Below are 26497 nucleotides of genomic sequence, written 5' to 3'. Positions count from 1 at the left end.
TCCATATCGAAAGCCATACCTAGCTGTGCGAGGCGGCGCGGCACCGAAGCGTCACTGATAAGATCTCTGGTAACCGCAAGAGCCTTCTATCATTTGCATTTCCAGCCTCGGCCACTGACGCCAAGCTTGTCGAGGTGCTGTCTGCTCTAGGTGTGGACTTGTCGGACGTCCAGAAGGCCTCTTCCGAGGAGGCGCTGCGAGCTGCCGGCAGCGTCCAGTTCAAGCTGGGCATTGCGCCGCTTGCCTTTGTCTCGCTCGATTCATATCAGGCCAAGGGCTACTCGAAAATACTGGCGGTTAGTGCGGCAGAGTTCATATATGTTTTTTTTTTTTTTTTTACAGCGAAGTTGTTTACCTTTAGCCCCCCGTATGCATCCCCTACATGCGTTCCAAAGGGGGGGGGGGGGGGGGGGGGCACGAAGACAACAATAATGCTGTTATAATATTAACAATGACTAACTATTAATGTTTTCTCTGTACGCAATGAGGTGGAAATACTAATCTCACAGCGACATAAAGCTGAGCTTAAGAAATCATAAAGCAATGGAGGGGTTAGGCACCCAGACATGGACACAAGAGAAGAGAAGTGGACAACATGAACACCGAATATCAACTGAAGGAAGCACTGAGGCGAAAAAAAGAAGGAAGACACAAAACTCAGTTGCGAAGATGAGTTCTGTGTCTTCCTTCTTTTTTCGCCTCAGTGATTCCTTCAGTTGCTAGTCGGCGTTCGTGTTGTCAACTTCTCTTAAGTCCGTGTCTGCACGCCCTAGTCCTCCTTTGCAATATGGAAATACTAAAGTCTTTTTTTTTTGCAGCAAGTATTTATGATGCGTCATACCAAGGAATTCCGTATGGTATGGTTACCACGCACTAAATAGTTCAACCAATTTAGTTAGCTCAGGACACAGCACTAGGAATAATTGGTTTTGCATATTCATATTCGCTTCCGTATCGTAGTTCTTGTTTTCAAATTTCTGAGAAACGCTATGCAGTCTTACAACTTCCCTGCACGAACACGTACCGTAATATCCAACAACGTCCTAAGTAATTGCTGTAGTATTTTCTTGTAGACTACAAATTATGAAGCATTTTTCTTCAGAAATGCTGCAGCTAATCTTTGGAACATACTTCCTCCGGACATAAACTAATCATCGTCTTATAATTGTTTTTTGCATCAACTATTGCGCCAGTGTTACTTACAGAATTCTTATATTTATTAAAAAAAAACTATGAGGTTTTACGTGCCAAAATCACTTTCTGATTATGAGGCACGCCGTAGTGGAGGACTCCGGAAATTTCGACCACCTGGGGTTCTTTAACGTGCACCTCAATCTAAGTACACGGGTGTTTTCGCATTTCGCCCCCATCGAAATGCGGCGGCCGTGGCCGGGATTCGATCCCGCGACCTCGTGCTCAGCAGCCCAACACCATAGCCACTTAACAACCACGGCGGGTAATATTTATTAAAGGATATTTACTCGCAACAGTCCTTTGAACATACACGTACTAAAAGGAGACACAAGTACAATTTCCTTCTTTTTTTACGGCGGTTAGATCAAGTTTTTTTTCTTTTTTTTGACAAACAGAATTTGTGCTGCCCATTTTTTCTACCTTGCAGTTGTTATATGCATAGGCGAGTTTTTGTACCAATTCTTTCATTTTTTAGATATTGCCATGTGTGCATGCACTTATCAGATCTTGCTACACGGATTCACACAACACTATGTGACTCCTTCAGCAATTAACTTACAGTTCTGGGGTCCCAAATGTGTGATTATGGTGTATTGTATTCTGTTTCATTCTGAATAGTGATCATTCAGTGTAAATAAAATCAAAGCACAAGCTCATAATTCAAACTAGGTTACGAAAGGAATTCCCCGAGTTGGATACGAACCCGGGAATCATGGATGCCAGGCACCTTATCCACTCGCCACGAAGGTGCCAAGTTGTAGTTCTTCAAATATTAAACGTATCAATTTTCCAGTAACTCAAACAGTTTCATTTCATGAGCAACCTTGCCCTTGGCCACATCTTTCATCGCAGAAAATGAGTATCTTACCATTGAAACCTAGCATCCTGCTAAGAAAGTTTTCAACGGTACCGAACTTGAAATTATGTCAATGAACGCTTATCGTATAGGGTGAGATTCTTTTGTTGTGTTTTGATTTTCTCGGTAAGATGCATACGGTACGGTGTTCTGAGTAGGGTGGTTGTTCAATATATACAACATAGGGGGAAAAGTTTAAAAACACGTGTGTAGCTTCCTTAAGGGTGTTAATACTTTAGTGTGCATATATCACGGAATAAGGCAAGGCTGAGGCGTGTCAGGCCTTTTATATCTTACGGTGAAAAGAAACATTTAAAGGAAGCCAGAAAATAGGAAAAAACAGAACCAAAGTTCGTGTCCTTGCCGGAGCTTCCAAGTCAGCGCCTACATGTTGATTTTATTTTGTATTTTATTTTTTTAACGTGTTCTATTTCTTCCAAGCGCTAGAACAGTCTCATTCGTTACAATAACAGTTCGCACGTAAGATGCTGGCATGATAGTGTTGCTACGGGGGAAAGAGGCAAAAGAAAACTTGTGCAGGGGTGCTATAACGTAAAACTATTCCAAACTTTTCTATTCCAATTCTGCAAACAGCCCACCGCGATTGGTCAAAAACTTTTTTGGACCACCCCCACTTCACCTGTCTGTCACGCGACGTCACGAAAACCGCGATACCTCCCCATCTGATATCACGTGTACACACGGATTATGCATAAGTTGACCGAACAAAACAAAAATAGTTATTTATAGTTATTTCTGATTCGACGTCTTTTTGCCATTAGCCCTCGGCTATTGATCAAAAGTTTTCGGGCTGCACCCACTTCACGTGCCTCTCACGCGACGTCACAAAACCGCAAAAACTTACCGCGTTAAAGTGACGCGTACGCGTTAAAGATGCATTAATATGTCGAAAAAAAACTGAATTTTCTTCTGAATAGCCACAGGCTGCCCCGTTCCGAAAGGAATAAAATATGGCTGCCGCCGATCGCTCCGGCACTGGCTACTAGCCCCTGCCGGAGAGCATGGGTTTATTTGCGTGTAATGAAACATTTTGTGTGGCCGTGTAACGTTTTCGAGAACTTTAGACACGTTTACGACCTCGTTCTGCAAACTGTTATTTGCTGAGGATGCGTTTTAGCGTCATTCTTAACCTTCCGTTGCATGCCGCCGCGATTGTCGACGAGCCAACGCAAGCTAAGTAAGTGAAAGCGGACCAATTGGAGACGCCGGCACCACCCTCTCCAGCCGGTTATCGATATTCAGTGCAGTGGCTCGGCCCCATCGAATCCCTCTCCACTTGAGCATGCTCCTCGCCTCTTGTGAGCCAATTAGATACGACAAGCCGCTCAGTGCAGGCCATGTTATTCGTTTTTCAAGCAAACAAAAGTGACCTCCTGTGAACGAGGGGAGCATTTGATTAGTTTCTTCAGACAACCCTGCCGGTGACCGCCCCATGCTTGCGTCGGCGGTTACGCAAATTTGACGTCAGAAGATTGGAATAAAAACGTATTGGAATAGTTTTACGTTATACGGCCCCAGATTCACCTTTAGAAACATGGAACAGAGTGCGCTGGCGCTTTATTTACTCCGCGCACATCGTAGTTAGCTGTGCCAATAACCCATTGAAGTCGACAGGCTTGTGAAAACGAGTCAGCTAACTTATACGCTTAGCGACACTATTTTGGATGGCACATCTAAATTATATATCTGATATGACTCTTTCATTAACGTTTTGGGCACGCACTTGATACTTCAACTCACGCCGCTTCTACTACCTATTCGTGTCTGGCACGCTCGCAATCGACACTGAAGTACTGTGCAACGCTTTCGATAAGATTTGTCAGCATTTGTAAGCCTCTTCGATGGATTCCTTTCAGCTTAATACAAACCCAGCCACTTCTCTCTTCGTTATTTATTTTTCACATACTGCAGTTTGGAGCCCTTACAGCAACCAGGGGCAAACTGTAAACTATAAAGGACAAAAAATTGACCAAATATTACAAGTCAAAGTTACAAAAATGAAAAAACGAGCCTACTACTATGTATTTGAGAATTCCGTGTTATCGACACGATATCCTGGACGCACTGCACGTTCAAATTGAGTGACAAACACAAAATATATTTTCAGGCAACACATTTAGCTCGAAGAGAGTCCGCACGAAAAAAGAAAGCCTAAAAAGGTCAGCTCGCGCAAACTAGGTTGTTACGTGTACCATGTGGGGTGTCTAGAGCAGGTTGCCATATTAGAAAAGTCAAATATGTGTCTTCCCAAATATCATACTTAATAGTGCAAGGAACTACGCACAGTAATCGCCGTTCAACTATTGTCATCACTATCTCTACTTCTGGAAATGTATGCTAGAGCTCAAGGTCTATATCGTATTGACAAATTTTTTTCTTTGTATGTGGACTTTCCACATCAACTTGTTGCCACATTCGGAAATAAAGTAATTGCTTCTGAGATAATACTCCATCCTCGTGATTGTCTCTTCATCTTGTGTCACGATGTTAATCTTTAACATTGTACTTCATTTTACCTTGCCCACCACCTGCTCATTCTGAAGTTCTTTACGCCCAATATTAAATTCACCTGATATTTTATGCAGTGGCGCCTAGAATTCGATAACTTTTTGCCTGCATAACACAATACGCTGTATTGTTGAAATGTAAGTTTAGGTCATAGGTATAGTGAAAATGAAATAACAAAAAAAAACGAACGTGCGAAATTTCCCCCATCTTTCCTCCACGCAAGGTTGTGATGTTTCTTGTAACAAATACAATTCCTATTTTTCATTTCCACAAATATTTTACATTATTTGCTCGCCCTTGCAGTTGATTTCTACTTAGCCTGACTCGATGCACTGACCATTTATATGTCGTGCCGTTCAGTTCCCTGCAAGGGGACTGGAAAGCGATTGTTCACGTCTGGATGTCCTGTCAGATTTCCGACGCGATGATACGTTTTATTAACTTGTCATATTGAATTTGCATTCAACAGCTGGAAGAGGGCGATGCCCTAATGAGTCCCCAAGACGCCGTTAGCGGCGATCGAGTGTCGTCCACCTCGGATCTAGCATGCGCCTATCTGCAGGCTGTGGCACCCGATGATCAGCGTGGCAAGGACTTGTGCGACTCAATCGCCAATGTGGCGGTACAGCTTGCCAAGGTGGGTTCTATAGTTAAAGGAAATTTGGTGGAGACAACAAAGGACACTTATCAACACTACAGTAATATGTACAGCAAGCCATCTTGTGGAGTGGACAATTGTGAAGCCATTATGTCCCTCCAAGCCCCAACACGCTCGCAGTCGATATTTTAGGGCGTACGAACAACGCTGAAGTGCACGTGCAAAGGATAGCACAATCACAGCTTTTCCGCCCTATATACGTGTACGCACGTAACAGATATGTTGGAAAAGACATGTATACAGCGATGTTAACATTTACAATTTCATAACACTTGCTGGTGGCCGAGCTTCCGAAATCTGCCAAATTGAATAGGATTTACTTTCGTCGCAAAGTACGGAAACAATAAGTTGCCCTGGCTCAAATGTCCCCTTCACTCGTCCTCTATTTTCCGCGCAAGCGTAGGTGGACCATCTGTGAAATCGGCGAAATTATGTTTGTCACCGCGAAGGACGCGATCGCCGGGGGTGGAAGGCTGCTGCAGGTGGAGAAGAGAATCGCCACGTTAGCGCCCTTTACGCTTGTGCTTCGACGCCGCGGTGCTCTCTGGGATTGTTCGCGACATCCGTACGCCTGCGCGCAACCAGCGTTCACGAATTGAAACGTCAGAGCAAATTTTTTTTCGAAGAAAGTAGCATTGCCTTTTATACCAATATTATTTGTATAGCAACCGATTGCCGATAACATTCATTCGCAGAGTATGGCACGATTACCTTACCACACCTGTTCCATTCAGTCAATTTTAGACGCTTGGGGTCTCCTTGGTGACTCGAGCAGGCACATACCACTACAATTTGACTTATGAACTGAAGTGACGGAGCACAAGCTACGCCTTGTGTTATGGGCCCGAATAGTCACTGAATCCTTATGAGAATAGATGATTTTCTTCCTATTGGGTTAATAGAAAGTACTCTGCTTTTATTAAGTTATCTCAATTGCAGAAGGCTTCGCGAGAGCTTACGTCTGAAAAACTGTTGACTCCCTTGAGATTAGAAAGGAGCCTCAGAACATAATACAGCTATATCAATCGGCAACATGTGTTCAAAGCGCACGTGAGTGAGCGGTAACCTGCCGGGCTCATAATGATTCTATTATGGGTGTCTCTTTCTTGCAAACCTTTTTAAAGAATTCCTTCTGTAGTGAAGTGAAGTAAGAATGCATATGTGTTGTTGATTTAACCAAAGCCTCAAAGCATAGTGTTCCGTTGCATACAAGCTCTACAGCACGGAAAAAAGATAGAGAAGGAATGACAATGAAACGTGACGCCAACAATTATTCCATAACAAATTTATTACTAAGGTTGTTCAAAGAGGAAATATGACAGTGATATCAAGTAGTACTATACTAGAAAAACGAATTTAGGGTATCAAATTTGTCGGGGAGTATTTTCTCAATTTAAAGGATTATACAATATAAGAATTTGTAGACTTCGTCACGTAAAGAAAATATTTTTTGCATCATATTTATATACTCTACCGTTCAGAGCTGCTCAGAAGCGAAAAACAGTACAATATGACCGCAACGCAGATCGTTTTGCAGGGATCCAAAGTGGTGCGATCGTCAAAATAATAAACTGCCTTTCTTAAAAAAAAACATATATGTAATCTCCTTAAAGAGAAGGCACTCCTATTGCATGACTAGGAGCTATTGGGCTGATCAGGTAATCAATGTATGGGCTCAGCAATTAGTTGTCTGCGCAACAATTGCTTCTCCGCAGCAAAATCACTCGAATCAGTCACTACTTCAATCTGCGCTTGTCTCTGCAACTATTATCACCATCGGCGTTTATATGTCTACTGCAGGATGAAGGCCTCTCCCAGTCATGTCCAATAGTGCCTGTCCTGCAACTGCTAAGCCAATTTTACGCCCTTAATTAAATTTCCTTTTTTTTTTCACACCATCCAGTTGTCTCCCGTTTTCGAGGGCATTTTCCTTTTGTCACCAATTTCGTGACTCTAATAGAGTACCGCTGTAATAGACTCCTGTGAGTGCTGTTGCCCGTATAATAAACAAATCGCGACAACTTTAAATGGCAAATTTTCAAGAAACATACCAATGAAATAACAAGAACTATTTGACTCCTATTCGTAAGTTCAAATATTTGCATACTCCTACTTATAATAAGTGCATTGTGCACTTTCACAAAATACGTATCCTAGATGCTCAAAAGAACAATGGTCTGCAAATTGCTTTATCGAACAGTTTTCTGTAGCGAATGAAAGCGATGTGTCATTCAATGACATATAGGGAGCTTTGATCAGTGCCATGCTTTTATTTTATTTGTTATATATTAGGTTTGTTTTTCTAGCTAGGTATTGGATTTGGGCCTCCATATGGAAATGGTCTCGTGCGTACGATGCCCTCTCGGTGAGCGCCTATTCCCCCCCTCATCTTTTAAGAGGTTCAATAATTACAAGCATTTGTCTCGCAAACCATATTTATTTCAAGGGAATTTTCCACGTCTCAATAATTTCTCTCGTCGTATTCGAGTGCTGATTGCCGTGCTATCGTTTGATAACGAAGCTTTCCCTCAAGTCTAAATATTTTAGGGCAGTTTTCCTAGTCTCTAAAGCCGCTCGAGTTCGCTCTTCTCCTCGAGCGGCCATTTTTCCATGAAAGTATGCCTTCCAACCACTATCGCGGACAACATCAGTCCCTTTACACGTAAGTATGAGGCTCGGAGCAGGAGCTATGGCGCTTGAAAGTAACCTGGGGCCTGACGAACCAACCGACTGAGCTATCTTTCCGGGCAACATCCAACGGTCACGAGTTCCAATCACCTGTTATGTTCCTTTTTTCCCCCTTTTTATTTCTTTTTTTTTCTTTCTTTTTAATGTCTTTTCCTTTATTTTATCACTGTACGGGAACCCTCCTAAAATAAAAAAAGAGAAAGATATATATCTTCAATTATGTATGGCCACACATGTGCAGGTCATAAATACCAGGTTCTCTAGCCGAGTGCCATCCATCCGGTATAAGCGAGCTCAGATTGGTCTACCTTGACTGATCAAATAGGGCACCACTGTAGGTTAAATGAGGCGTACAACTCCTGCGGGACCCGCCGTGGTTACTCAGTGGCTATGGTGTTAAGACTGCTGAGCACGAGGTCGTGGGATCTCATCCCGGCCACGGCGGCCGCATTTCGATGGGGGCGAAATGCGAAAACACCCGTCTACATAGATTTAGGTGCACGTTAAAGAACCCCAGGTGGTCGAAATTTCCGAAGTCCTCCACTGCGGCATGCCTCATAATCAGAAAGTGGTTTTGTCACGTAAAACCCCATAATTTAATTTTTAATTGAACTCCTGCGGGGTCGGTAGAGTATCCGCCTCCCGTGCAAGAGGACCGTGATTCAAATCCCGGTGCCGCACAATTCTCCACCGGAAAATAAAAAAAAAAAACCGTGTGATGAGAAAATTGCACAAACAGGCCTGGAGTGCGGCCTGATCCCGGTGACTCTCTCTGGTGACGCACTCTCTCACCAGAGCAGGATTGGCCACCCTGGTGCAGTACTTGGCCACAACCTCCTATATGAACACAACAATCAAACCCCGGCCCTCAGTCCCCAGCAGCTGCGAAGCAACTGACCACGGCGGCGGTCAGACCTGCGACGCTGCAGAGGGTGCTAAGAATCCCTGGCTCCGGACAGGCCGCCATTGGAATATGAACCTGGCAACGTTTAACGCTAGAACGTTATCTAGTGAGGCGAGTCTAGCAGTGCTATTGGAGGAATTAGAGGGCAGTAAATGAGATATAATAGGGCTCAGTGAAGTTAGGAGGCCAAAAGAAGCATATACAGTGCTAAAAAGCAGGCACGTCCTGTGCTACCGGGGCTTAGCAGAGAGACGAGAACTAGGAGTCGGATTCCTGATTAACAAGAACATAGCTGGTAACATACAGGAATTCTATAGCATTAACGACAGGGTGGCATGTCTTGTTGTGAAACTTAATAAGAGGTACAAAATGAAGGTTGTACAGTCCTGCGCCCCTACATCTAGTCATGATGTCCAGGAAGTCGAAAGCTTCTATGAAGATGTGGAATCGGCGATGGGTAAAGTCAAAACAAAATACAGTATACTGATGGGCGATTTCAATGCCAGGGTAGGCAAGAAGCAGGCCGGAGACAAGTTAGTGGGGGAATATGGCATAGGCTCTAGGAATAGCAGAGGAGAGTTATTAGTAGAGTTTGCAGAACAGAATAATATCCGGATAATGAATACCTTTTTCCGCAAGCGGGTTGGCCGAAAGTGGACGTGGAGGAGCCCGAATGGTGAGACTAGAAATGAAATCGACTTCATACTCTGCGCGAACCTCGGCAAGGTGCGCTGCAGTGACCATAGGATGGTAAGAACTCGAATTAGCTTTGACTTGAGGAGGGAACGGAAGAAACTGGTACATAAGAAGCCAATCAATGAGTTAGCGGTAAGAGGGAACCTAGAGGAATTCCGGATCAAGCTACAGAACAGGTATTCGGCTTTAACCCAGGAAGAGGACCATAGTGTTGAAGATATGAACGACAATATTATGGGGATCATTAAGGAGTGCGCAATAGAAGTCGGTGGTAACGCCGTTAAACAGGAAACCAGTAAGCTATCGCAGGAGACAAAAAATCTGATCAAGAAACTCCAATGTATGAAAGCCTCTAACCCTACAGCTAGAATAGAACTGGCAGAACTTTCTAAGTTAATCAACAAGCGTAAGACAGCGGACATAAGGAACTATAATATGGATAGAATTGAACAGGCTCTCAGGAACGGAGGAAGGCTAAAAGCAGTGAAGAAGAAGCTAGGAATAGGCAAGAATCAGATGTGTGCGTTAAGAGACAAAGCTGGCAATATCGTTACTAATATGGATGAGATAGTTCAAGTGGCTGAAGAGTTTTATAGAGATTTATACAGTACCAGTAACACCCACGACGATAAGGTGAGAGAGAATAGGCTAGAGGAACTTGAAATCCCACAAGTAACACCGGAAGAGGTAAAGAACACCTTGGGAGCTATGCAAAGGGCGAAGGCAGCTGGGGAGGATCAGGTAACAGCAGATTTGTTGAAGGATGGTGGGAACACTGTCCTAGAAAGATTGGCCGCCCTATATACAGAATGCCTCATGACCTCGAACGTACCGCAATCTTGGAAGAACGCTAACATAATCCTAATCCATAAGAAAGGGGACGCCAAAGACTTGAAAAATTATAGCCCGATCAGCTTACTGTCCGTTGCGTACAAAGTATTTACTAAGGTAATCGCAAATAGAATCAGGAATACCTTAGATTTCTGTCAACCAAAGGACCAGGCAGGATTCCGTAAAGGCTAGTCAACAATATACCATATTCACACTATCAATCAGGTGATAGAGAAATGTGCGGATTATAACCAACCCTTATATATAGCCTTCATTGATTACGAAAAAGCATTTGATTCAGTCGAAACCTAAGCAGTCATGAAGGCACTACGGAATCAGGGTGTAGATGAGCCATATGTAAAGATACTGGAAGATATCTATAGCGGTTCCACAGCCACCGTAATTTTCCACAAAGAAAGCAACAAAATCCCAATAAAGAAAGGCGTCAGACAGGGAGATACGATATCTCCAATGCTATTCACAGCATGTTTACAGGAGGTATTCAGAGACCTGGAGTGGTAAGAATTGGGGATAAAAGTTGATGGAGAATACCTTAGCAACTTGCGATTCGCTGATGATATTGCCTTGCTTAGTAACTCAGGAGACCAATTGCAATGCATGCTCACTGACCTGGAGAGGCAAAGCAGAAGGGTGGGTCTGAAAATTAATCTACAGAAAACTAAAGTAATGTTTAACAGTGTCGGGAGAGAACAGCAGTTTACGATAGGTAGCGAGGCACTGGAAGTGGTAAGGGAATACATCTACTTAGGGCAGGTAGTGACCACGGATCCGGATCATGAGACTGAAATAACCAGAAATAACCAGAAGAAGGCATTCTCAAATCATGAACAGCAGGTTGCCACTATCCCTCAAGAGGAAAGTGTATAACTGCTGTGTCTTACCAGTACTCACCTACGGGGCAGAAACCTGGAGGCTTACGAAAGGGGTTCTGCTGAAATTGAGGACGACGCAGCGAGCTATGGAAAGAAGAATGATAGGTGTAACGTTAAGGGATAAGAAAAGAGCAGATTGGGTGAGGGAACAAACGCGGGTAAATGACATCTTAGTTGAAATCAAGAAAAAGAAATGGGCATGGGCCGGACATGTAATGAGGAGGGAAGATAACCGATGGTCATTAAGGGTTACGGACTGGATTCCAAGGGAAGGGAAGCGTAGTAGGGGGCGGCAGATAGTTAGGTGGGCGGATGACATTAAGACGTTTGGAGAAGTATGGGAGAGGCCTTTGCCCTGCAGTGGGCGTAACTAGGCTGATGATGATGATGATGAAAATTTTAGACGATTTGTCCAAAAGACCAGAACATTTTTGTTTTACCACGGTGTTTTCTGCGAAATAGTTTTCTTTTTTTGTCCTTCAGTGTTGTATCTGAGGTTATGGCTGCTATTCGTGAAGCAATTTGCACAATAGACGGCTTGCTTAATATAGGCGCCTGTCAATGGCAGGAAAAATACGCTATACTGAAGGTATCTCAGTTGATGAGAAAGAGCGTTTGCGGAAGGAAATGTTGTTGGATTCTTGCCAGTTTCGGCCACCTTAATGATAAGATTACCCTAAGTGGTTTAAATTGACAAGCCCGATTTTCGACTATTGCGTGTGCCCTGGACCAATAACATCACCTCTGTTATGGACTGCGCGCGACAGCCACAAATGCACTAGAGCATTCTACTAATCCAGCCGTTTCACAAAAGTAACTGTTCTCTACTCGTTGCTGGTAATACAACTTGATAGTTTTCCTTGGAACATACTTTGCGCTTTAAAAAAAGACAGAACTACATTACAATTACTGCATTAGTGCTGGTCTACAAATTGCCGAGGACAGTACAGCGTACGGAGTGTTCTGTACCATGTACCGGGTACATGGTACAGCCGCATTTAGGAGAAAGCCTGACAAGTATTAAAGAACCCAAAGTACCTGATGTTGTTTGATGTCTGTTTATTCACTGGTCGCGTCACAAAGTGGCCTTCATGCCATCATAAACCACAAACTACGCAGTAGTTTAGCTCTGGGCCCTAAATACTTCATGAAGCCTCACATGGAAACATGCGGACGTGTTGAGGCTACAGCGCCGCATAACTATATTTGTTGCTGAAGAAGAATGCCTACTTTGTATTTCATAGAGTATCACCAGCATCACGGCGTCCGGTTTTCAATTGATGCGGTCAGATGCTATCTGGCCATTGGTTACAGATTGTGTAGCGAGCAAGCTTAAACCCCTAGAAGCCGATGAGGGCGGTTGTTTTGGCTAAATCTAGAATGCATGTTTTCAGAAAAATCTTTGGGGACAATTGCGTAGAACTTTAGGGCAGTGTGTGACTAAGCCGTTTAAAGTTAATGAACGCACAGGTGATCTCCTGGATAGGCAGAAGCTAGAAAAGATTGTTTGTAATGTCACAAGGTCGAATCGCTCACTTTACAACTGGATTTAATTTTTCGGCTAAAACGCATAGCCAAGAAATCCCTTTTCGAACGATATTTTGGAGAAAGAGACTTCGCAATATGTTGTCGTTAGTTACATAACTATTTAGCGTCACTAAGCTTGATAGACACGTTTGGTATGCATAACTCCCTGCAACTATGAAATTTTTGAAACAGGGGATTCTTCATAGACTCTTAGCTTTCGGTGTGGATATTGAACGCTGCCTTTATAACTCAGCCACATGAGAAGTTGTTCAGACGTGTTACGGAGTGTATTAACGAAAAAGTTCAAGAATCAGTTATCGCAGATCAATGTGGTGTTTCAACGCAAGCTTCATTGGAAATTGTGTCCATGTAGTTGAAGTCGATGCTAGTAGGGTAGAAAGATGGTTTGTTTGCGCACAATCCAAGAATTTCGATTGGTTCCATGGTTGTCCCTCCCTTAGTGATATTTACTTAAGTAATGCTGATAATTAAATATGCCGCTCTTTGAGTAACCGAGTACAGCAGATGTTTCAATACGCGGATAATAATTTGTTTTTGTTTTATTCTAGGAACCAATTTCACAACGTGTTTGCCTCTTTAACTGAGGAACTTAATGTAAAAGATGTAAGGTTGAAGATAAGTAAGAAATTGGGTGAGCATAATCTAATTAAATTTCTAGACATTACTTTGACGTCCTAGGTTAACCACGTCAAATGGCAAAATCTTGGGACCTTCTCAAAACCGCTGCTAAATGTTTTGTCAAAGCCCTCTTTGGTCTTTGGAAGGAAGAGCCATGTATTGCCTTAGGTCTTGTATCAACAAGGCGTCTGAGTGCAAAAGAGGCGTTAGCTTTAAAACTCAAGGGTTGGGCTAACTAGATACAGGTTAGTCTCGGGATGCAGTAGTCACGGTTTCCGAATCATTGATAAATTCATCATTTCTGATAGTACGCAGATGGTCGCGAAAAGCAGTAAGAATAGGAAGAGATTCGGGAGTATTCTATGCTCCCATGCCTTGTGGCTCCGACTTAAGAAAATAGGAAGTGGAAAAGGGGTTAATGTTGTGTTTGCGGCTCCAAAATATTTAACGAAGTTATGCGCCGCGTGCATATAAAAAGAAGAGGAGGCTACCTTCGAACACCAACTTTTTTGTTTCTTGAGATAACTGAATGAAATTTTCAGGGTACACTCATGGCATAGACATATGAATAACTACAAAGTTTCATGGAGCTACGTACACTGGTACTCAAGTTACAGGAGTATATCAGAATGGTTCACATAGGTTCCTTATGACATGCCTGGAGAACTTGCAAAATGTGTTAGCACTGTCAAATTCAATATGAAGATTCCTGAATAGGTACCACAGGGCAAGACAGAGCCCTTTTTTTTAATTTCCTTGCTGAAAAGTTTTAGCACAACATTGAATTTAGTGTTACTAATTAGACTTGCATTAGCCTAATTTTGATTGCTTATAATAAATTCCAGACTCAATAACTTGAAAAAGTGGGCCTGTCTTGCCCTCATAAATTTATTCAGGCACACAATAAAAAAAACCTGGTGGGAATCTGATTAGCGGTTCCAGAGATACTGCTTGCATAAGCAGCCACACCAGGAAAAAAATTCATTTCGAGAAAACGGCCCTTGAAGTTTTGACACAACATTTCTGGGTCTAAAATGACCCCGCAGAATAGTTTGCGGTGTCTTTGCAGGCTTTCTTTCTCTGCCGCCTCTCAGTCTTCGCTTGACCTCGCTTCTCAGCCTTTCCCATGCGCAGGGCATCTTTTTCCACGGCTCGATGGATGGCTAGGTGGCCAGGTGTGAGTCCCGCAGACAGAGAAATTTCTTTGGTGGCCCTTTGGTTTCCAGCATTATACCGCATCACTGCATCATTCAGTGCTGTCTCCACTGCAATCAGGGATGCATGCTGCTCCTTGGGCATCAGTGACCACAGAACAGAATGAAATGATTCCGATGCATTTTGAGTCTTCGCTCCAAGGCACCGCTGAAGAAGGGAAGGCTCGGAGAGGCGCTGATAAACAGGCAGCATAGCCTCAGCGACATAGCCTGGCAGATTGTACCTGTGCCTTGGTTGTGGTAAGCCATTTGCCTCAGCAGCCTTGTGGCGGCACCATGAGCCAGCGCCCTCTGGGCATAGGTCATGGTGAGGCTCCGCATCGGTGGATGTGATGTGATGGTAGGACGCCATCACTGCACGCTGCATTGCTGCCGCGTCATTCGAGTTGTTTCTCAAAGCCCAGCCATAGTAATCCGTCAGCTTGTCGATCAGAGCCTTTGTCAGCCTTCCTTTCCCTCCCAATGCCTTATCACTCTTTTGCACTAGGTTGCGCAGTGCAGCCCCGATCCTTTTCTGCACGTGATTGAGGCATTCTTCTTTGACAACTGGGACTAGCCCATAAACATTCTCCTTCACAAGGGCAGAGTAGGTGGCACTGTCTCCATCGGACACAATCGTTGTGTAACGGAGGTTGTGCTTTGTCAGTGAACGGGCGAAAAGGATCAAGGCTGCCTCGACCTCCATCCTTCCAGACTTCGCATCAGTGTTTCTTTGGCAGATGTGCTGCTCACGCCAGCTTGAGTACTCGGAGTCTTCTGGTTTGGGTCCTGTTTGACACCCGAGGCACTGGTTTGAGAGGACAACTGCATCCAAGATGAGGCCAGTGTGATACTCTATCACTGCCCCAACTCCAATGTGGGATGTGTGTCCACGCTTGTGCCAGGTGCCATCATAGACCACAGTAATGTCTCTGGTAAATCCTGGGTCCATTCCCTGGTAAACCTTTTTCACAGCAGCTGCTGATTCTGAATAGAAACTCTCCATGCGTTGAGTCTCTGGGCCCCTGAATGTCTTCTTCAGATGTTCCTGGTACGTCTTGTGATGAAGTCCTCTGTGAGATACATTCATAGCAGCCCAAAAGTCATTTACAGCTGTCTGCCCCTTACCAAATTGCTTCATAGCCATAATGGCTCGGATGTTCACCTCAAAAGCATTTCCTGCGTTCTGGCGTGGTGAACTCCAAGAATTAGCAATAATCCCACAATGTGGGCATACCAACTCAAGCTTTGTAGCCAGTCCGAACTGGGTACCTTGTTGAATTGTCAGTCCAGTTGAAAGGCAGCGCTGGCACAAGGTTTTGGAGAGCAGGTGGCCGAACACACACATTTGCACAAGGCAAAATACCTCATCTACGGTAGTAGCAGTGGCAGGTGCGGGATAGGGCGACATCGCTTGAAATTTTCGTAGCGTCGCGGGCGTGGCACCAAGTTTGTTTTTCACAGCATTACGTTGTGCCTCCGCCGCCTCTATCTCCTCCGGCGTCAGAAAGTGCGTTTTCACGCGCACGGTCGACGATGCGTCTTTGCTCACGGCGACAAACGCGAGAGAGGGTGCCGCGATCGCCGAGGTTGATGCGGTCAGGACAGCAGGCACACTTGAAACGCCGTCTCCTTGCATTGCTGACTCGGAAGGTACGGCGCTGGAAGTGGCAACGCAGACTTCTAGCGGTGTAGCAGAGGCAGCACTGCAGGAAGCGTCTCCGCAATCGCCGGCAACGCGCTTTGCCAACTTCGCCATGCGGACGGCATTCATAGAACGACGCCGCGCACCGAACGCATGTTGCGTTTTGAATTTCCCCTTAGGGACCATCGTGAACGGACGCGCGACGATCCGTAGGGTGCACAAAACCGTTCAAAACACGCCACAAGAATCCCGACGGTAGCGAAGACAGCGATCTCGAAAATGGTGAAGAGTAAAGCGAGCGCACAAAGAACGCCGTCAACGGAGCGAGCAGCGGCAGACGACGCGCCGGGGGAGAGACCACGTGTCAGCGTGCCCAGCAGCCAATAGCAGCCACGCTCTCCCCCGCGTTCTCCAGGAGCGCGCGCTTCGTCCAATCACAGCTCGAATTCGAGACGCGGGAACCTCAAACACTGCTTCGAGGCCTCCAATCTCGTGCAAGCCATGCTTCTACCATGCCGCGGCCGCCGCCGGCGAAGGCAACACGGGAAAGGGCAAGCATTCACAAGCAAAACAAGACCAAGATGGCGGCGCTCGGTTCAGCGGCATGGAAATGGCGCGCGCGCAATGTTTGGTTATTTTCGCCGTTCGCTCGCGGCTCGGGGGCTGCCGTGGCCTGTTGTATATCGAATTAGAAGCATTTCCACGGTGAATTAGGCGTTAATAATTACAGGAAAGGTAGTTTACAACACGTATAGCCGAAATATATACTTTTTGAAAAATCGGTTTTTTCGCGATTTTTCGACTTTTGAAACCCGCGTCCCCCCTTAACTGAGGAACTTAATGTAAAAGATGTAAGGTTGAAGATAAGTAAGAAATTGGGTGAGCATAATCTAATTAAATTTCTAGACATTACTTTGACGTCCTAGGTTAACCACGTCAAATGGCAAAATCTTGGGACCTTCTCAAAACCGCTGCTAAATGTTTTGTCAAAGCCCTCTTTGGTCTTTGGAAGGAAGAGCCATGTATTGCCTTAGGTCTTGTATCAACAAGGCGTCTGAGTGCAAAAGAGGCGTTAGCTTTAAAACTCAAGGGTTGGGCTAACTAGATACAGGTTAGTCTCGGGATGCAGTAGTCACGGTTTCCGAATCATTGATAAATTCATCATTTCTGATAGTACGCAGATGGTCGCGAAAAGCAGTAAGAATAGGAAGAGATTCGGGAGTATTCTATGCTCCCATGCCTTGTGGCTCCGACTTAAGAAAATAGGAAGTGGAAAAGGGGTTAATGTTGTGTTTGCGGCTCCAAAATATTTAACGAAGTTATGCGCCGCGTGCATATAAAAAGAAGAGGAGGCTAACGGCGAAAAAAGGACCGACAGGTGCTACTCAAAAGCAAGCCTGAAGCTCGCATAATTGCGTATGGGTGTTGTATCTAAAGTTTATTTTAGCTGCAGTCGTTATTATGTAGGGCGGAGCAGGAATCGCACGAATTAGAGATTAATTGAACATATAAGGCCAATAAAACACTGCAAAAGTGTTTGTAGCACTGTTGCGATTGGTAGGGCAGAAATGTTTTTGTCCACCTTGTTTCCCGCCACAGGGCGACCTGTCAGTTGATAGTGCACCTTTGTGTCGCAAAAGACAAAAAAATTGTTCAAAAACAAGAAAGGGGCTGACAGATGGAATAGCACACTGTGGTATAAAGTTTGTAAACAGGGATGAAGTGCCTCAGACAGGCTGGCCAACGTTTCGATAGGAGGACCTGGCCTTTGACGAAGATAGGTCCTCCTATCGAAACGTTGGCCAGCCTGTCTGAGGCACTTCATCCCTGTTTACAAACTTTATACCAAAAAATTGTTCAGGAATTTTACCTTTCCATACTCCAACCTGATTAGGAGAAACTCCTCAGTGAGAGGCTCCCAATAATTTTTGTCAACCTGGCGCTCTTCAAGGTGCACCCAATGCACGGCACACAGCCATTTTTCCAAACCACCTTTGCGTTCAGCACCCCCCCCCCCCCCCCCCCTTCCGAAATGTGCCGCCTCGGCCGGGACTGGATCCTGGGATCTTGTGCTTTGCAGCGCAGCTGCTTTGCTGCTCAGTCACCAAGGTGGGTCGATTGCGCTGTCCGTTTCTCACGGTACTTGTCTCCGGTAGGCATGCCTATCCTTTTATGGCTACACAAAACGCGCATTGGTGTTTCCTCATAGTGCCCCAACTTGTTTCATAAATAAGCTCAAAATACGTCAGGCCCATCATATACGCTATTTTGATGACTGACTGTAGAGCTGCGCCTGTGTAAACTAAGGAAGTGTCAATAATTCCTTGAACACATTATGCATTTTAAAGTTTTCTTCGCAATGGCAGGTTTCGCTGTTAGACAGGCCTTCCCAAGAGCGGATGACGAACTACAGCCTGGAAACCTGGGACACAGTCGCCGTGCTTCAACCGGTAGGATGTTTGTCAGCAATCTTTTGCCTAACTGCTCGATAAGTGCAGCGATTAGAACTAACATGCTGCCCTTCGGATTCTTTGTGAAACGTCAATAACTCACTCAAAGCTGGAAAACGAGCCAACCATATGCACAAAACTAACCGGATTACATCTAGCTGTAGAGTATTAATGAACTTTTGACTGACTATAATTTCTCTCAACCAACAATGCACGTGGAACGATGACTTATAATCGCGGAATCTTCTCAATGCTAGCTTACCAGGTCGAGTCTTTGTCGATGCCTGAGAGGTATGCCCTTTGGTGCAGGAGGAATGGCTTCGAACTGAACGTCACACAACAACCCCCATGGTCTTTCGATATAAGGATGACACGCCAAGTGGATTTTGAAATGAATTCCCACTTATCGTTACCAGATGCACCGAGTTGTTCCTAGACTATTTGTTACTGGCTACCACAAAATTGGGCCTGCCATGAATGAATGGAGTATGCAGGAAAATGCGATTCAATTGCTTGTATTCTAGCAGTATGTAGCATGGAAGTTACAAAAGTTCTGCTAACGTGTCTATTCCTACGAGTTAGAGCATACAGTTCAGAGAATAAAAAAAAAAAACGCGCGGTTCATATTATCGGGAGAAGGGATGTGGGAATCATTCGAACGGTGGAGCGGCTTCCAACCAAACGAAAGCGGTTCAGGTGAAAAAAAAAAGTGTGATGCACACTCACTTTTCTCAAATGCCTTTGCCTTACAAATGATGCAATTATACGCACGCATTAGCGTGTGGGTGATAAATAAAATGCGTCTCTAGCAGCAATTTCTTGTGATTTTCAGCTCTTCCAAGCCATGAATGGATCAGGCAGCTACATTGGTGACAACCAACCAGTTCTGCTCAAGAACCAGGAGCTACTCACTGTCATCAAAACTCTTATAAAGACTATGCCGTAAGCGGAAAATAAATTTACAGCATTTAAGCAGAGATGTCAAGTAGAGCAGAAAAAATAAACAAACAAATGAATTACCCATTCGCTGCTTCTACGTAGATCAGGATAGGCGATGAGGCCAATCGTACACAATATACTTCAAAAACTTAGAACTGATTTCTGTAAAGCAAGAACTATCTTCCTCTTCTTGGTCAATGTCGCATCGTTATGAACTGAACATGTTTTTCTTCCTAGGTATTAACGAAAGCACTGTCTGCTCGCGCATCGTCATGCATACGTCTGCTCGCGGTAGGATAGGAGGGCTGCATAATGACACATTCGCTGCTTTGTCGCGTTGCTTAGTGACGATGGCGTAAGAAAACGTATGTAGAAGAAAAGTATACCGCAAAGTACGATCGCACTGCTCTCCAGTTACTTAAAAGAAACAGAAACGAGGACACAATGTTGCTACATAACCTGGATCAGGCGCAACATGTTGGGGAAACCAAGTTTGGGGGCCCGTGAGAAATGCAGTTCCCTAACGGGTAATGCAAAGTGCAGAATTGCATGGAGAAGCTGCACATAATTCTAGCTGCAAAAGAGTTTAATACCACAGACACAGGCGGATACAGGTAGCGGCAGGATGGCACGTGCGCAAAATAATCAGAAGAGTGAACATGAGTTGCGTTGATTGGCATACCCACGCAAAATTTGGTTGCGTTCATAACAACGATTTGGAAGACCACTACGTTGCAACTTATGTGAGAGGAACACATTTTGAAACCATATGCGTCTGCTAATTTTGAATCTGAAACAATCCTGAGGCGAATGCGTCGTGTTCTTAATTTTGTGAAAAGGCAACTTCCAGAATTAGAAATTTCGGCGCAATAATACGTTCAAATGAAAATAAGTACAAGGAGAGTAATTATGTACGCTGCGTCGCTTTGCAATCATGATCAAGGGGAAACAATACAGGAAAATATACAATAAGAGCACATTTATTAATATATGACAGAGCTACTGTATTTGATAAGCTTGCGGCTGACTGCAAGAAATGCGTCGTTGTTAAAGTGGAATTATGCCAAAGAAATGCATGAAAAAAAGTCTTCAAAGAATAGACAAATCATAGACAGAATTAGCTTGCTATCGGCAGTATGCAAAATATGAATTTGGGAGTTTTGCATAGCATGAAGGCAAGAATTATTATCAATCAATCCTTAGAACAGGCGGCTTTTAGAAAGGAACTTCTGCAATCTCTTCCATCCGTGTTGTCATTAAAGTTTTGCCAAATCTCGGGAATACACAACCAAACGCTGTATGTTCATTTAATTGAATATAAAAGAACAATTGCTTTAGTGTAGATATCAGCAGTCGTGGTGTCATTGCGTGGTGAAATGTCACAGAAGACCAGCGTGAGTATAAGAACTATTGAAAGAGGATTGCCAAGCTACCCAAGTTCTTCGCAAAAGAATAACCAGGAACCCTAGTGTCTAGGTGGAGAAACTATCTGGGTGATGCTAGTCATAGTACGCATGGAAGAAATATTCAGTATGTTGGCAGGATATATTTTTATTTATCAATGAGCGGGGCATCTGAGCAACATGCGATTCGAGAATCATTGTCCTGTGCAGCAACGGTGAAAATGACTCAGAGGAAATTACTGGAGACCATAGCAACAATATCAATGAGCGTCGATGTGGGCATTAATGTGCAAAACACTGTGGTGATGTTAGGCAGCCATGCAGAATAAAGCGAGGTTGTAATTGCTAGCCTGCCTATCAAAGCTGTGCCTGACTTCAGGTTAAGTAGCACCCATAAGGGATATGAAAGATTCTGAAGCTGCGTTTCGCTACACATCTTGTTCCACCTACACAAGGTGGCTCACGTAGCCCCCGAAGTACAAATAAAGCAGGAACACACTAGCTGGTGCCTCTATATTTGTGATCCCTCCTTCTGTACCACATCCTCTTTTGCAAGCCTGCGCTTGGTCTAAAGTTGCCGTAAGCGGAAGGTTGGTGTTCACATGCAGGTAAAGTTGATAGTGTGGAGGAGGCTACTTCCAATATATCGTAAATCACCATTTGACCCTGATATTTAGGAGGAAATTTAGAGAAAATATAAACATGGCTTAAACTCATAGGTGTACATAGATCACGCAGTTTAATGTCAAAGGGCCGAGCTTACAAACCCGTCGCAAGAAAAGCTAAGAGTCAATCCTTACTAAGGGTGACTAACTTGTGGTACTGTAACTTGAGCTCGAAGTATATCGGAAGGCTGTGTACGGAGTCATCGGAAGAAAATGGTTAAGCGCCTCGTTAATAGGGGAAATGTCTATTTTGGAAAATATTATGACGCCTAGAGCAGGCAACTGGCCGTCTAATAACGCGACAGGATGTGTGCCAACGAATGGGGATCGCAGCCCAGGGCGAGAGCGGACAAGGTGCGGCAAATAGTTTAGGAAATTTGCTCGCATAAAGATAAAGTGGCTTGTGCAAGACAGTAGCAATTCATGATCGCAGGAAGCGACAATCCCCCTGGAGTAGACGTAAGATGAAGCGCGTGTGGTGACGATATAAATAGTTGAATATCATTTGTTTTTGTTCGTTCCTTTCTCATCAAAATGCCATACCGGTGAAGAATAAAACCCACGGCTATTTCCCCTCATCAGTGGTGGTGGTTCGGAGACAGTAAGCCGCCGCTTGATGTGCAGATGCAATGAAGTGGCAGAAAACCTGGTAGGGCCGCCTGCGTGACTGCGCCTTTAAAGGAGACATAGCAATTGTAATCTACATACACTTAGCTGTCGTTGTATGCAATTTTATTTTTTTCATTTTTTTTCACGAATAGTTGCTTCGCATGGAATCGTTTACCTGACCGTCTCTCCTACATTTTACGCTCGGAATTACGAAGCCTCCTCAAGCGTTACGTGAGACCTATATAAAAACTGGCATCATTTTCGTCAGCTGTCGCTGCATCTAGTTTTACTGCCGGCCTACAACCGCATGCGCTCGATAACACAGCGAGCACGTGTACCGGTACGTCGGCTTCCACGCAACCGCCTACCTGTCCCCGTTCCTGCAATCCAAGGAGGCGTTGTGGGAGCTGGCGCTCTACGCGGCGGCGCGACAGATGCCGCGCCGCAAGATGAAGTCGCCCCAGCAGGCGACGGGCCGAGTGCTAGACGAGGCGACCTTAGAGGCTGTGGTCGGTCGTGTGCCCCCGCGCAAGTGGCGACTCTGCCTGCACATCGTGGACCGGTTGCTTCCTGGCATTCTGGTGGTGGCCTTCGCCCGTGCCACCAATGACACGGCAATCTTCATGGAGCTCATGGTGAGGGAGCTGAGTTCACGAAACGCCCTTTGCACGCACAGCTGGCATGCTACTTTCGTTTGTACGTCGCTATGTGAAAGCTAAATAAGGATGTTCTAGAGATTTGGGGTGCACAGGTAGACAGCAAAACTAACTATTTTTTATTTATTTATTTCACGTACTTTCAAGGCCCGAAGGCGTTACAGAAAGGAGTGGAGTCAAAACAAGAAGTAATGCAGTAAAAAATACAAACAAAAAGGTATTAACAAAAATACTACCAAAAGGCATTCTGAACGGCGGTCTTGAAGTTAGTAGGGTCGGTGATGAGTGCGATTGAGGCGGGAAGGCGATTCCAGTCCGTGCTTGTCCTGGGGATGAATGAGTCCCTGTACCGGTTAGTACGGCACAATGGCACCCCGATTTTAAGGCTGTGGTCATTCCTACCAACTAACGTCGGTTGGTAGGAATAAGTGACTGGCTCAACGTTTTCAGTAATCAAAACTCAAGTATCTGGACTTTGATGATTGATTGCATTCTTGATTGATTATTTGCACTTTACGTGCACAAGCAAAAGGAGATTTCCAAGAGCCACCGTAATTGATGGCTCCAGAGAACAATTTTCGCCATATCAATCTGGAATTAACAAGCACCCATGTCTTCATGCGGTAGAGTTTATTTTATTACATTTCATGTGTATCGCAATGTCGCCGTTGCGACCTCTAATCAAAGTGCGGGCCTTGCGCTAACACCATAGCATCTGGGTTACCATGGCAGTTAAAATGATTGGAAAAGTAACACAACATGTGAGGCTGCCAAAAATATGACACGTGTATCAAAAATAAGAAATCGTTTTAATAAATGAAGCTCATTCAAATTTTTAAGATAAGGAAAGAACGTACAACTTTAAAGAATCAATAAACTTGAAGCTGCTCAGCGCTTCCATCTTTTGCCGGTATAAGGAGGAAATTGTAGGCAGGCTGTTCCCTTCTCAAGCAAGGTCAAATTCTGGCTGAGTTAGAATCCCTCTTCCTGCTAGTTATTTAGTGACAACGTTGGTATCGGAGAATATGGGCTAAATATTCTATTGAAGAAACTATAGCGGAGGAATGACCGCAAGGGCCCGGTTTATTCTCCAAGCAGCCGACAAGAATGGCAGCCCTTCCGAAAAGTTAACACAAGGCGTATTTTGACACTATACTGAGTGGTGCTATGAACGTCGGATTCAACAAAAACTGAAATTATGTACACAGCAAAATAAACAGATACTACATAAGAGTGGCAAACCTCACTCTAAGTACACCTTAATGTTTCTCTGCTTAGGGTGTCCGAAACGCCAGTGTTCACAACATAAGCGATTCTTCGTACGAGCATCATCATCTTACAGCACAAGCACTTCGAGCTGGCTGAGTAATGCGCAGTAGCGTGGCCTGGCATTTTCGTGGGAATAAAGCCTTTCATGCGCCTTCCACACATGAAAGGAAACAGCATGAACATCAGGGATAATCGAGAAAACAGCAGAAGGAGTTCCTAAATTACCAGTAACCCTCCACAAGAAAGGTGCAGTGTAAACACACAATGTAGAGGAAAAGCCTTCGTATTTAAATGAGGCCTATGCAACTTTCACTAACACTGGTACCTTTGAGAGCGACATGTATGTTCGCATCGAGTACTACCGTTATTTGCGCTGGTAATGTTCACAGGCGTAAGGTTATGGTTGAATAGCAGTGTTCGTGCTATGTTGCTTGGGCTAAGCAAGACAGTACAGTAAAAAGGGCGTGGAACATTGTAAACTGTTTTATAATCGCTCATTAACTGATTGGATGCTCAGCATGAAGGCTTGCTGGATGTGATAATCCACTTCTGAACACGAGGTAGCGGATTCGATTTCCGGCCATGGTGGGTGCATTCCAATTGCACTTTAAGAACGCTCGTGTAGTACGCGTTGGGTGCACGCTGAAAGCCCGAGGCGGTCCAAACTATCCAGTAGCCCCCAAAAGAGCGTCTGTCATAGGTGCACAGTTTTTGGTACAAAAAACTGGCGAAGTATGTTCAGTGTTAGTCAAATATATCATTTTACGGTTGCCCCTTCGTCGCACAGCTTGGAAATCCTCCATCAAAATTGGCCAGTGTTGTGTCATGGACGCTCGTAAAAAATGACACACCCAGTGCATGTGTGACGCATGCCGTTGCTGTGTAGGCATACTGCTTGCCAAAGAGAACTACAGACAATAGCATAGAAAAGTGTTTTACGTATATCCGAAAGCTACCAGGAAAGTAAAACTGATTACGGAACAAATGACTGCCTACATAGTGCGAAAATTTGTTCAGATATTGTACATTCAATCGAACAGATTCTGCGGAAAATTGGGCCTCATAACATAAAACTATTCCAAGCTGTTTTTATTCCAACATCGTGGAGTCAAATTTGTGTAACCACCGAGGGAAGCATCGGTCGGTAACCCACAGCGTTGTTTGAAAAGCCCAATCAAACCCGCTCCTCGTTTATAGGAGCTCACTTTTTTGTCTTCACACGGAATGCATTCCGTACATTGAACTGTTTTTATTATCGAATTGACTTACAAGAGGCGAGGAGCACGCTCCAGTGGAGAGAGTTTCGATGGGGCAACGCCAGCACAGTGAAAGAGGAAAACCGCATCAAGAGGGTTGTTGGTTGTCTGCGATTGGTCCGCTTCCCTTACTTAGCTTGCGGTGCATGGTAGAAAATCGGGGCGGCGTGCAATGAAACGTTAAAAATTCTCCCAGAATGGATCATCAGCAAACAAGAGTTAGCAAAGTGATGTCGTATACTTTTCGAAAGGACACCATAACGTTATACTGCCCCGGAAGAATATTTATTCTAAGAAGCTAAATCCATGCTCCCCGACCACTCCGAGTAGGTAATGCCAGATCAATCGGCGGGCAGCCATCTTCAATTCCTTTTAAAACGGGACAGTCCCTGGCTATTACGAAAAGAAAGGTTCAGTTTTGTTCGGCTCAATTATGCGTTTTTACCGTGTACACGTCACTTTGACATGGTGAGCTTTCGCGGTTATGTGACGCCGCGTGGCAGAAAGGCGAAGCTGGTGCAGCGCAAGATCATCTGATCAAGGGCAGAGTATTGTGGCGAAAAAGGCATAGATTGAGAAATATTTATTTTTCTTTCTTTCGGCCTAAACATGAATAATCATTGTACAGACATCATATCAGATGGGGTGTTTTCGCGTTTTTCGGGACGTCGCTTGAGAGGCAGGCAAAGTTAGGGGGGTGGCCCTAAAATTGTTTGACCAATCATGGAGGACTGATCGCAGAGCAGGAATAGAAAAGTTCGCAATAGCTTTAAATTATAGCGCCCGTGTTCTGCTCTCCGTAGGTATGACACCACGACTGCGTGCGCGTTTCATTACTCAAAGCAAGACGTTTCAGCTATAAAAGCGAACTAGGTAGCCCACATCTTGCAACAATTAATATACCAAGCATGCTCAATAAGCATTTGAACTATTCAATTATTTCTTGCACTGCAAGGGAGGTGCAGGCAATTCTTGCTACTCATCGTACTGGAGCCTT

General features: G+C 44.5%; 2 protein-coding genes across 2 annotated transcripts in view; one reads left to right on the top strand and one right to left on the bottom strand.

Moving 5' to 3' along the window:
* LOC126540937 (neprilysin-1-like) overlaps positions 1–26497 on the top strand; it is an 88088-nt gene that overhangs the window by 11987 nt on the left and 49604 nt on the right. Inside the window, exons 4-8 of the mRNA XM_072286175.1 lie at positions 106–296; positions 5049–5216; positions 18620–18703; positions 19536–19645; positions 22645–22954. Coding sequence (XP_072142276.1) covers positions 106–296; positions 5049–5216; positions 18620–18703; positions 19536–19645; positions 22645–22954 — 863 coding nt within the window. The remainder of the gene's footprint in view (positions 1–105; positions 297–5048; positions 5217–18619; positions 18704–19535; positions 19646–22644; positions 22955–26497) is intronic.
* LOC140215965 (uncharacterized) lies at positions 13902–17078 on the bottom strand. Its single transcript, XM_072286280.1, has one exon. The coding sequence runs from the start codon at positions 16437–16439 to the stop codon at positions 14445–14447; it is 1995 nt and encodes a 664-aa protein (XP_072142381.1). The 5' UTR covers positions 16440–17078; the 3' UTR covers positions 13902–14444.

The sequence above is a fragment of the Dermacentor andersoni genome, chromosome 2 (assembly GCF_023375885.2).
Source record: "Dermacentor andersoni chromosome 2, qqDerAnde1_hic_scaffold, whole genome shotgun sequence".
In the NCBI taxonomy this organism is placed as follows: domain Eukaryota; kingdom Metazoa; phylum Arthropoda; class Arachnida; order Ixodida; family Ixodidae; genus Dermacentor; species Dermacentor andersoni.
Note: the sequence above shows the minus strand (reverse complement) of the source record. Positions and strands in the feature narration are given on the sequence as shown.